This window comes from Trichechus manatus, unplaced genomic scaffold (genome assembly GCF_000243295.1).
Source record: "Trichechus manatus latirostris isolate Lorelei unplaced genomic scaffold, TriManLat1.0 scaffold00035, whole genome shotgun sequence".
Classification (NCBI taxonomy): Eukaryota; Metazoa; Chordata; class Mammalia; order Sirenia; family Trichechidae; genus Trichechus; species Trichechus manatus.
This window is the reverse complement of record NW_004443971.1, coordinates 1924497-1937504: the sequence shown is the minus strand read 5'-3', so window position 1 is coordinate 1937504 and position 13008 is coordinate 1924497. Positions and strand designations below refer to the sequence as shown.

At 42.1% G+C, this 13008-nt stretch overlaps 1 protein-coding gene across 4 annotated transcripts in view; it reads left to right on the top strand.

Moving 5' to 3' along the window:
* TRAF5 (TNF receptor associated factor 5) overlaps nt 1-13008 on the top strand; it is a 73574-nt gene that overhangs the window by 37413 nt on the left and 23153 nt on the right. For 3 of the 4 annotated variants that reach the window (XR_002823911.1, XR_002823912.1, XM_023730272.1), the window contains exons 7-9: nt 90-164; nt 3051-3143; nt 3977-4093. Coding sequence is in view for 2 of the 4 variants with exons in the window: in XM_023730272.1 (XP_023586040.1) it covers nt 90-164; nt 3051-3143; nt 3977-4093 (285 nt within the window). In the remaining 2 variants the exon portion in view is untranslated. The remainder of the gene's footprint in view (nt 1-89; nt 165-3050; nt 3144-3976; nt 4094-13008) is intronic. The other variant, XM_004375175.2, reaches the window with a different exon arrangement.

Below are 13008 nucleotides of genomic sequence, written 5' to 3'. Positions count from 1 at the left end.
CCGCGGCCGGCCCCCCGCCTCCTGCAGTTGTATCAAGCAGCTGGAGAATCGGTGATGGATTTCCATAGCTGAGACTGTCCGTTTCACAGGTAGATGAGCACCTTGCCGTGTGTCCTGAAGCAGAACAAGACTGTCCTTTCGAGCACTATGGCTGTACTGTAACGGTAGGAAACTTCTTTGCCTCCTGCCTCTGCATCCTACTGTGTCACTCATTTGAAGAGTTCATTTCCCTCTTTCACTCCATTCAGGATGCTGAAGAACATACAGTTCTTGAGATTTTTAAGACTGGCGGTTGTTTATAATTCTGACTCCACTGCCTCTACCAGGTTTTGGGACTTTCTGGAATCACTCTTCCCATGATTACAAACCCAGGCTTTATGGTACCTCAGTGGATTAATCAAGTATTTTGAAACGAAATTTATTTGAAATCATCTTTAAAAATGTATGCTATTGCCTTCTAAATACTTTCAAAGGTATTATTCAATCAATTATATAAAATAAAACTTGATCCCTACCTAAGTCCTTTTAACAAACTATAAAATCTATCATGTTCTATATTATCATTAGAAATTTTCTGTAAATCTAGAATTACTCCAAAATGAAGTTTATTTAAAAAATCATAAACCTACTAGAAAAGAATACAAGTGAATCTTCTTTGTATTCTTGAAATAAAGAAGACCCTTCTAAGATAACTGACAGAAAATCGAGAAGCCATAATTTTGATGAGTTTAACCACAAATAGTAAAAGCTTCTCTATGATTTTTTAAGGACCCCTGGTGACGCAAATGGTTAAGTGCTTGGCTGCTAACAAAAAGGCTGGTGGTTCAAACCCACCCAGCGGCTGTGCGGGAGGAAGACCTGACAGTCTGCTCCCATAACGATTACACCCTCTACAATCCTACGGGGCAGTTCTGCTCTGTGACATGGTTCACTGTGAGCTGGAATCGACTTGATGGCACCCAACAACAACAACATATGATTTTTTTTAAATACCACAAATAAAGTCAAACGGCAAACCACAGGCTGGGGGAAAAGAGCTGCAACAACAAAAGGGGCTATTTTTGTTAATATACAAAAATTCTTATATGTTATTCAACTTACTGGAAAAATAGGCAAAGGGATACATAGACAGTTGAAGAAAAAAATTCATATGGCTGATAGACGTAAGGAAAGATGTTCAGTCTCACTCTTATAAATTATAATAATTTTCAAAACACAATAAAATTTTTTAAAAGAAGGCAACTTCACAATACAGATCAAGAGCCATAAAAATTGTTTATACCCTTTGATTGACTAATGGCACACAAATGAATTTCCTGCAATAAAATAATCAGTAAGAGGAAAAAATATTATAATAATTGTCACCGTCTAATTTTACCATCACATTTAATAACATCCAGCTTTTTTAGGGAGGTTTGGTTATATCTATGAAAATAAAAGCAGACCCACCTATTGACTTCCAGCTCCACTGCTAGGAATCTGTGTCATAGATGTCCTTTTGTAAGTGTGCAGTCATTACACACAGATGCAGCCACATACACAATGATGTTTATTATAGTATTGCTTGTATAGCAAAAAAAGAAAATCCAGAAAACTAAAAACAACCTTAAGTCCATCCCTACAGGACTGACTATATAATTATGTATTCATATTTTGGAATATTATGCATCTGACAAAAAGAATGAGGTGTATCTCTGTGTTTAATTTGTATTAAGTGAGTAAATAAGTTGCAGAATATTAAATATAGTGTGATCTCGTTTGTGTAAAAATGTATATGTGTCTTCCCTGACTCTGGTGAATGAGACAAAGAACTAGGAGGGTGGAGAGAAGAGGACATTTACTTTTCATTCTGCATCTTGCTATATTATTTGACGTAAGCAAATAGTGCTCTTATTTTAAAAAAGCTATTTGAAAAATATGTACATATTACGAAAAACTTTTAAAAGAATTCAGCAAAGAGTACATAAGTTTGTCACATATCAGGCTGGTGGTTGGGTGTCTTGGCTGCAGAAATGGATAGGATTTACCTTACTAGTGCATGAAATGCAGTAGGAATAGCTTTCTATCTCTGAAAGGAGTCTTAACAGCTAGGCCCAGAACTCTAGTTGGGTTGTGTTCTAGAGCTTCCTTAGTACCAGAGCGGAGGAGGGCCGGGAGGTTCTTCTCTGGAGCTCTATTTAGGACAGTCTTTCCCCAAAGGGATCAGCCCTAACCTGAAGGGACATTGCTGATGAACGTCTGTTTAGAGTTCATAGATCACTTGGAAAATGTACGATTTGCTTTTGCATGGAGTCCCTGGGTAGCGCAAACAATTAAGTACTTGGTTATTAACTGAAAAGTTGGTGGTTCGAATCTACCCAGAAGTGCCTCAGAAGAAAGGCCTGGCAGTCTACTTCCAAAAGAGCACAGTCATTGAAAAACTCTATGGAGCACAGTTTTACTCTGACACACATGAGATTGCCATGAGTCGGAATCAACTTGACAACAACAACAACAAAAAAGGCAGTTTGCAGTTAAATTAATGGTCAAGGAAAAAGTAGCCTTTTTTTTTTTTGCAAATGTGTCCTATGATTGCGAGGGCAACAATTTGCATGGGCTGGAATTAAAAGCAGGTTGCATACCTTCTGCCCCAACCCCAAGACAGTGATGGGAAGAAGCCTAGAAATGTGATAGGAAGGAGAACTAGCCTACGATTACAACTGAGCTGGAGAGAACCCCTCAAGGAGATAGATTTTATATGGGAATAGTTGAAAGATGATGATAACTACATTTAACCCACAGCCATATATCCGCAGAGCAGGTAAGGAAATCAACGCAAATAATGAGGAGTAGATTCTCTGTCTTTGTAAGTATAAGGTTATCTCATGGTGCTGTCAAATCCTAAAGCTGCAGAGACTTAGAGGAAGTCATTTTTCCTGCAGCCCACCTGAGACAGGCTACACTATTAAAGTAAACAAAGTGGTGAAGGTTCTGTTGTAGCAGATTGCCCCACCCTCCCTCAGTTTTGAAACCTTTTAACAACCTGAGTTATTTTTCTCTCCATGTCGAAGGATAAACGGGGGAACCTGAAGGAACATGAGCATTCAGCGTTGCGGGACCACATGCTTCTGGTATTAGAAAAGAATATCCAATTAGAGGAACAGGTAAATACTCAAGGGTTCAAATATGAAGGAAGGCCACAGAATTGCTGGGAGTTGCCTGCTTTATGTTGGTATTTTTATATTCTCTGTTTCAGTATAAGTCAGGTGGAGGGAGATGTTTGTCTTCTAAGTAGTAAGATAGACTCAGGATTGTAGACTATTAGAACTGGTGGTGCCTTTGAGATTGTTGGGTCCGGTCCCCTCATTCAACAGATGGAATAACTAAGCTCAAAGACTTTATGCTGTGTTTGTAATTTGTGAGTGGCAGAATTGGATCTTAAACTCATGTCCCCTGATTCTGAGTCCAGCACTTCTCATGGTATACCACACTGCCTCTCTAAAGCTTGTCCACACACCTTTTAGTTGATACCTGGCACATAGTAGGTGCTTCATGTGTTTAAATTAAATCAGTATTATCATGAAACAATTGACTATCTGTTCTAGAGTTGTTATATGTTCTGGGTTTTATATATATTTTGTTAAATCTTAGCTCTCTCCTTGAGAAGGTTGCAACCTGATCAATACGTACCAAAAACAAAGCAAAACCCGTTGCTGTCAAGTTGATTCCAGCTCATAGCAACAGCGCCCCTATAGGAAAGAGTAGAACTGCCCTGTAGGGTTTCCAAGGAGTGGCTGGTGGATTCAAACTCTGCCAACCCTTTGTTTAGCACCCGAGCTCTTAAACACTGCACCACCAGGGCTCCATAAATACATGCATACATACTATTTCATAGAGTTGTAATAATCAACTGAAATTATATGCCTGGGACATTCATAGTAGACCTCAATGAATGCTGATTGTATTGAGTAATTATGAAAGTTAATTATTTTGTTAGAACCTCTCCGAGGATCAGACTTACCAAGCTCACAAAGGGAAGAAAACCATCTGCAGAGAGGGAGCTGGATTTTACTACTGCGGATTATTTTATTACGTCTCTGATTCCATATTAAAAGTAAGCATGGGAGTTGCACAGAGTCAGATCCTGGAGGAATTAGAAAGACTGATAAACACTGTGACTTTGGCAGAAGGCACTCTGCCTCGTAACCATCCCCAAGTTCTTTTTATCTCAGTCGCCTCTTTCACCCATCCATTCATTCAGCAGACACCTTCCATATGTCAGGTACTGTGCTAGTTGCTAGAGAAGCTTAGTTGAGGAAGGCATAGCCCTCACCCTGAAGAACTCACAGCAATATAAACAGATTACTGAGCCTCATAGGACATGCTCTACTCAGTCGGGTGCAGAGGCTACAGCAGTTTACTAAACTCAGGGGTGTCCTTCCCTGAGGACATTGAGCCGAGCTTTGAAGGAAAAGAAGGTTTGTCGATAAAATTATGGGAGAGGAGGACATGCCAGAAGAACAAAACTTGAGTCAAGGCAAGGAGGCATGAGAGAGGCAGATGGTTCCAGGAAGTGGGATTCCAGAGTGTGAGACTGGAATGTCTGGAGACTGGTATGCTGCGTTCAGATTGCGATGGCCTTACATGGAGGCTAAGAAGTTTAGAATATTGTGCTTTCCATTATTTTTTTTATTCATTCATACTTTTCCTTGTTTGAGAAGGGATTTAAGGGCCAAAAGTTTGAACTAATGTTTGTAAGTAACCAAAACAAACCCATTGCCTTTGAGTTGATGTGACTCAGCATCCCCACGTGTAGCAGAGTAAAACTGCTCCATAGAGTTTTCTTAGCTGTAATCTTTATGGAAGCAGATCACCAGGCATTTCTTCCGAAGTGCCACTGGGTGGGTTTGAACTGCCAACCTTTTGGTTAGTAGATGAGTGCAAACCATTTAGTAACAGGGAGTTAACTGAAGATTTTAAGTAGGAAAATGCTTGGCCAGCTAATTGTTTGTTTGGTTTTTAAAAGGAAGACAACTGGTGGTAGTGTGGAAGATCAGTAGGATGGAGAGAAGAGAATGGAGACAGAGGGACCAAGCAGAAGGATGTCACAATAATCTAGACAGTGTAGCAGTGGAGCCTGGTAATTGATAAGAGTGAGGACTCTAGAGCCAGAATCCCTGGCTTCAAGCCCTGGCTCCACACTAACCGTGTGAGGTGGGACAAGCTACTTAACCCCCCCTCTTGCCCAATTTCCTCATCTGGGTTGTTGTGAGATAATAGCATTTAGCACAGTGTTTGGAACTAGTAAGCATTTCAGTATTAGGTGGAGGCAAGGTGTTGGAGGTGATGGTGATGATGATGAAGGCTCTACCACGGCTGTGTCTGTAGGGATGGACGCAGGGCATGGAGAGACATTTCTGAGGTTGGAATGGCAGGATGTAAGCTTGGAAGGTAGAAAGCCTGGTTATGTTATTAACTGAGATGGAAATTACAAGAGCAGGAGCAGATTAGAGGTAAGAGTGGGGAGAGGAGACACTGAGTGTGCTTGTGGACAGGAAGATCTGTCTGGAGGTACATAGAAGTCTGCTCAGGGGTCTGAATAGAGGTATCCAGAGCTGGAGATGAGGTGATTGTTACAGCTTCTTGTGCACTCATTGATAAAACATGTACCAAATGCCCCTGGTGTGCCAGGTACTGTGCTGGACACTAGGGATACAGACATAAGTGAGACATAGCCTCAAGAAACCGTTTAGTAGAGAAAACAGACTACCCCCCCAAAAAAAGCAAGTTATAAGAGTAATAAGGATGTTACACATGAGTTATCAACAGGATAATCAGCCCTGGTGGGGCAGTGGTTAAAGTGCTCAGCTGCTAACCAAAATGTTGGTGGTTCGAACCCACCAGCCACTCCAGGGGAGAAAGATCTGGCAATCTGCTTTTGTAAAGATTTACAGCCTTGGAAACGCTATAGGCAGTTCTGCTCTGTCCTGTGGGGTGACTATAAGTCAGAATTGACTCAATGACAATGGTCTTTTTTTTTTTTTTTTTTAATGGACAGGTGTCATGGAACTCTAGAGGCGGCCTGGGTGGTGGTACTATTATTAAGGAAATATTTCTGAGAGGATGTGCCCTTGAGTGGAGCCTTAAAGGGCTGTAGTTTCTAGCTGAAGGGGGAAGGTGTCTGAGAGAGCAGGACCTGAAGGGAGATACAAGTTGTTAGTCTTGCTGGGCGGCGTGCAGGTGGGCTGGGAATGGACAAGCGGCTGAAAGAGTAGGCAGGCAGAACTTGTAGGGCCTGCCTGGCTGCAGAAGAAAGCCTCTAGAGATGTTCAAGTAGGGGAGTGACCAGACCAGATTTGTTGCTTAATATTAATCTGGACACAATATATGAGCATGACTTGGAGGAGAGCAACACTAAAGGCAGGAGCGCATGCATGCATTCATTCATTCAGCAAATATTTATCCAGCACCTGCTGGTGCCAGACACAGTCCAGTTGCTGGGGTCACACCGGTGGACAGTGAGGTCCGCGCCTGTCCCAGCTCCCACGGAACTTACCGTCTGTTGTGTGTGTGTGGAGAGAGGGTCAGAGGGAGCTTAGGAAGGAAGCAGTTATAGCAGCTGTTGTTGGGGAAAAACATCATAAAGTTGAGTAAAGCAAAAGAAAGTTTTATTCGGCATATATTCAAAAGGGCAGAAGTGGTAAACGAACAACCATGCTACCAGAGCCATGTCTGTCCAAGTCCAAAGAAAAATCACAGAATAAGCAAGAATGAGAAAACGGACACACATGCTGCCACAGCCATGTCTGCCCAAGTCCAAAGACCATTACAGAATAGGCAAGAATGGGAATACGGACACGTATGCTGCCATAGCCATGTCTGCCCAAGTCCAAAGAATATCACAGAATAGGCAAGAATGGGAAAACGGACAAGCATGCTAGCACAGTCATGTCTGTCTGAGTCCAAAGAACCATTACAGAGTCATCAGTATATATTAACATTACAAATGGGCAAAACCATTGAACGCTTAGCCTTTTCAGATTGGCTAGAAACTGTGATCCTACATTTTGAATTGTCTTTCTTAACAATCACTGGTACAGGTTTCAGTAGCAAGAGTCAGGAGGGTCTTCACTGGGTGCAACAAATTTCTATTCACTAAATGCTAATAGAAAAAGTTAAGAGTGGAAAGTCTTTTATGTTCTGTTTGATTGGCTTTATGTGAAAGTTTCCCCTAAAAGATATTTTCCAAGATTATTTTAGCTATTGTCTTTATACCTCAGGGCCCAGTTGATGTGTCCTTGTGAGACCTTGTGGGCTCAGCTCCAGCTGGTTCACATTCTGAATGCTCAAGGAGAGGGAATAATAACTCCAGTATTATTTCCTAAATCACAGCCCAGGTGAGAAATAATGAAGCCTGAAACTAGTACTGGAATGAGATGAAGTAAATGGATTTAAGAGTTTTTTTTGTTTGTTCTATTGTGTTTTAGGAGTTAAGTTAGCAAATATTAACTGACTGAATGGCTGTGGGGATGAGAGGAGTCATCTAGGGTCAGTCTTAAGTTTCTGGTTGTTTCTTTCAAATAGATTGCCAAATCTGAGTAGCGTGTTTTGCCTACCACTTGTGAGCTATATGCTGGGCAGGTTACTTAAACTCTCTGCCTCCATTTCCTCATTCATAAAATGGGACTGATATTCATACTGTTACCCGAATAGGGTCTGTGCCCTGGAGCAGTCGAGCCAATGAAACATACTTCAAGTCAAAAAAGAATGAGAAAGTTTTATTTTAGGAGGTGTCCACCACTGGGCATCCGACAGCAACACAGGCTGTTTCTATGGAGTCCCAAAGGCATTTTTACATTAGAGTTTACATATGATTTTTACCAAGGTTATAAGTGTTGTTATACCTTGTAAGGTAATTACAAAAGACTCTTTATCATACTAAAGGGATACAAGCCAGACATTTCTTTATCAGGCTAAAGATATATATATCTGACATCTGGGCTCTAATCTTCCTGTGGGGGGTTGTAAGCCACGGGTGGCCAGACGGAGCAAAATAAAGAAAGAGAAAAAAACTTATAGGTTCATCATGGTGTTAGTTACGTCAAGTTCTTGGTTGCCCATTTTGAAAAGGAGAAAACATGCTGGGGAGTATTCGGGTCACATATTCCCCCCTTTTGAAGCTTGAGTGGCCATATACACCCATCCCAAGTTTCAGCCTACTCTCTTAGAAAGTTTCAAGCAAAAGGATTGGGCCTTTTGCTTGTGACGGGTTTGAGCCATTTGTTAGGCAGTCTGACTCGGGACAGAGAATGCCATCTCACGTATAGGCATAAATTGGAGACAGCAACAGATTAACAGGCCTATAACAACCAAACCAATTCTACTAATAAATAAGATTTTTAGCCAGGTAAGATCTGGCAGCCAGGAGGTCAGCCAAGAAAAATCAAATCCTTAATGAATCTTGTAACAGGCCTCAAACTATAAATATGAGAATATTTTAACTCTTTCTTTTTGTGTTTAAAAATGGTGAAATTTCTCAATGTCTCTAGGGGAGTACAAATCCCAGTGAGAAAGGACTTGAGGGCTGAATTGGCATGCATCCCCCCATCCAGAGAGAAATCAGTAATGTCCAACACTCCTCTTGTAATATAGATCCCAAATTTTTCATCTTTCAACAAGGCGCCAGGGGGAGCATTTATCTTGGGGACAAGGATTCCCTGAGCGGAAGTCTCTCTCGAACCTTGTAGTAATCCCATCCAAGCTAGCATTAAAAACATTTTTACTTTTTAACCCTAGAAAGTCTTAACTTGAGGCCATCAATGGGTTGGGCTTTCCACTCCTTCCTGTCACTGTACACTGGGCAGGCCTTGATGCAGTAATGATGGATCCACAATTTGACTCCTGCAAGCTTCACAGCTGTGTGAGTGCTGAGTAGTACGGTGAAGGGTCTGCTCCACTTAGGCTCTAACAGGAGGGCCTTCTACTTTCAAAGGAGCACCTGGTCACAGGGCTGGAAAGAGTGGGCGGCTATCTCAAGAGGGAACTTCTGTCGGATTCACACTGCCCGATGCCACTGGGAAGGAATTTTGGTTAGAGAAAGCAAATATTTAGCCATCATTACATTAGGGGACTGGGTGGAGGACTGTGGGGAGAGTTGGTTGAGATGATATGGTCTCCCATAAAGTATTTCAAAAGGACGGATTTTAAGTTTTCCCTGGGGTGCAATGTGGACTCAGAGGAGGGCCAGTGTCAGAACATCTATCCAGGGCAGCCTTGTCTCTTGGCACAGTTTACTAAGATGACGTTTTATGGTCTGATTCATTCTTTCAACCTTCCACTAGAATGGGGTCTCCATGCTGTGTGGAGTTTTCACTTTCTTCTTAAGGCAGTTGAAACCTGTTGTACTGCTCTCTAGCCGTCTCGATCCAAGAAGAAAAGCTTCTACCCATCCTGAAAAAGCATCTACACACACCAGTAAATATTTCATCTAGTGTTTAGCTTTGAACAGTTCACAGAAGTCAAATTGCCATATTTCACCTGGAAAAGGGTCCTATTCCTTGAGGGCCGGAAATCTTGGGCCCATAAGTCTTTGAATAATGTCCTTTTTGCTCCAATACTACAGTCACTGTGTGAGGGACAAACGCAATAGTATCATGTCCCAAAGGAAATTTGTTAGCCTCCTTTATGATAATGCTAGCTGCCGAAACCGCTGGGAGGCTGGCCGCTCAGAGGCAGGCCAGCCATCCTTTTGAGAAAGTGTCCAGATTTTTAGAGAAACAGGCAACAAGGCATCTCCAAGGTCCCAACAACTGGATTAATACAACAAGGGCTACTCCTCTTTTCTCATATACAATTGAAAGGGTTTTTGGTAACCTGGCAGCCCTAGGGCTGGGGTTCTCAGCAGCTGGGACTTTAAATCACAAAGGCTCTTTAGGGGTCCATCTGAAAGGATCGCTCTCTCGGCCCCCTGAGTAACCTGATAGGCTAGGCAGTAAGTGCCTTTACCCTTGAGGAATGAAGAAACCTAAGTACTCTAGCTCTGTGAGGTTAGCTTGTAACTTTCTTAAAAGAGACTCGGTATCCAGCTTCAGCCAAAAAATATAAGACAGTCACAGTATTTGTTGTGGAGTCTTCCTCAGACTCAATTCCTATCAGGAGGTCTGTCCACATACTGAAAGATCACTCCTCGGTTGAGAGGAGGCAAACGCTGTAGATCCTGGGCCAGTGCTGTTCCAGGAATAGTTAGGGAGTTTTTAAACCCTTGGGGTAGCACAGTCCACAGAGCTGTTTCTTCCATCTCCTTCCCACTCAAAAGCAAAGATCAACTGGCTCTCTGCAGCCAGCGGGACACAAAAGAAAGCGCCTTTTAAATCTAAAACAGTAAAATGAGTACAGGAAGATGGGAGAGCGGATAGTAGGGTGCTACTGGTTGTCCTTCCACCATAACTTTTACCAGGGCTCGGTAGAAGGTAAATCAAAAGTTCTCTCCCCGTGTCTCTGTCATTCAGAGTCCTCCTCCTGCTCTTTCATAATTCTTTGAAAAATTTTCTCCACCCTTTGGTCTTGCCTGCCTCTTTACCATTGTTTTGGGGCACTCATTTTTCCACTGTCCCTCCTTTCTGCAAGATGCACACTGGTTTTTCTTTAATCAGGGCCCATCCTTACCTTGGCCCTGTCATCTTTCTTCAGACAATCCTACAGCAGCGGCCAATATATTGGCCTGTTTCTTCATGTCCGGGTCTTATTTTTTTTCTCCCTCAGCCTCTCTTACCTGATCTCTGTTGGTAAAGACCTTAAATGCGTTCAGTCATGGCATGTGGGTCTGACCGATACTCTGGAAAGTTTCGCTTCCAATTGTACAAATCGGATGCTGGGAACAAATTATGGACCCACATCATCTCAAGTGGGCCTTTCTGCAGCAGGGACTGGCACCTCCTGAAGTGGGTAATGCCCTTCTGGGGGAACTGGGCCGAATTATACCCAACTCCTAGTATGGGGTAGGGAGACCATATCTGTCCCACCTCCTCCGCCCTTTCTTTAACACCTCCCCGTCCTCATCTTCTGATACCACCAGGGAGGAGTCACGAACAAGTGTCAAGGGGGGGTTTTCTGAGGCGGGGGAATGAGAAGAACACCCTCTGGTTCTTCATCTTCTACCCCGTCATCATCATTCACCTGTACAAGAGGGGCTAAAACAGTGGCTTTATCCTTTTTTTCATGCCATAAAGTCATAAAACATTCTACATACAGGCTTTCATCCTACTTGTTAGTTCGAGTACAAAACACATCAAGCTTCATAATGGTACCAAAGTCTCTAAAACCATTTTAAAGATCACTTAACCCCATCGAGGAGCTGGTATTGAGACCACACCTGATATATAAACCTTTAAGACAACTCTTAGTTAGAGGATCCCTTCCTAACTAAGTCAGTTCCTAGTGGACTCTCGGCCAGAAGCTTACTTCCCTGGGTACCCACTTGAACGGGGAAGCTCACTGGTCTCTCGTCCAACCTGTTGTAAGGGAAGAACATCATAAAGTTCAGTAAAGCAAAAGAAAGTTTTATTCAGCATATATTCAAAAGGGCAGACCTGGGAAGTAGACAACCATGCCACCAGAGCCATGTCTACCTGAGTCCAAAGAAATATCACAGAACAGACAAAAGTGGGAAAACGGACAAGCATGCTGGCACAGCCATGTCTGCCCAAGTCCAAAGAATATTACAGAATAGGCAAGAATGGGAAAACGGGCAAGCATGCTGCCACAGCCATGTCTGCCCGAGTCCAAAGAATATTACAGATTAGGCAAGAGTGGGAAAACAGACAGGCATGCTGCCACAGCCATGTCTGCCCGAGTCCAAAGAATATTACAGAATAGGCAAAAGTGGGAAAATGGACAAGCATGCTGCCACAGCCATGTCTGCCCAAGTCCAAAGAATATTAGAGTCATCAGTATATATTAACATTACAAATGGGCAAAACCACTGAAAGCTTAGCCTTTTCAGATTGCTGGAAACTGTGATCCTACATTTTGAATTGTCCTTCTTAACAATCATTGGTACAGGTTTCAGTAATGATAGTCAGGAAGGTCTTCATTGGGTCCAACAAATTTCTATTCACTAAATGCTAATAGAAAAAGTTAAGAGTGGAAAGTCTTTTGTGTTCTGTTTGATTGGCTTTATGTGAAAGTTTCCCTAAAAGATATTTTCCAAGATTATCTTAGCTATTGTCTTTACACCTCAGGGCCCAGTTGATGTGTCCTTGTGAGTCCTTGTGAGCCCAGCTCCAGCCGGGTCACATTCTCTATGCTCAAGGAGAGGGAATAATAACTCCAATAGTATTTCCTAAATCAGTCCCTTTTTTTGATCGGAGATTGGATGTAGCACATCAATGATCAATACTTGGACTTAGTCTAGCTCCTAGATGGCAGCCATTGCAAACTCTTTAAACTCTCAGTGCTGGTTTTCCACTGGATACAATCTGGTTCTTCACCAGGATCTTAAGTAAGGGTGATGTTCTCATCAGTGGCATTGCTGGAGTGAGCAGACTCAATGTACATCAACATTTTAGCCCAAGGCCTTCTTCGCCTTTTAAGTGTACAAGACAATTGAGGATAAGTTTTATCATGCCCAATACTATCAGAACGTAGACTAAGAATATTATTACTATTACTTGCAATAGTGATTTAGCCCATGTACTTAATCCTGATGGTAATCAACCAAACAAATCTGGTGTTTGTAAGGGTGTTACAGTGTGTAACCAAGTAGCTTGTTGTCTAATACTATGTATATCTTGTTCTACTTCACCTGTGTTATTTATCCAAATGCAACAAGAGGTATTTGCTACAGCACAGACTACACTAATAAAAAAAATCTAAGGTTATTTTGTTATCTTATGTCACCTTGGCTTATGAGGTCAGAGCTCAGTGTTGTGCTTCCATCTCATCTGTTATTTGTCCCATAGTGACTGACAGATTTTCTTAAAGATTTCTTCAATTCAGATATACCATAAGTAGAAATTAAAGCTACCAACC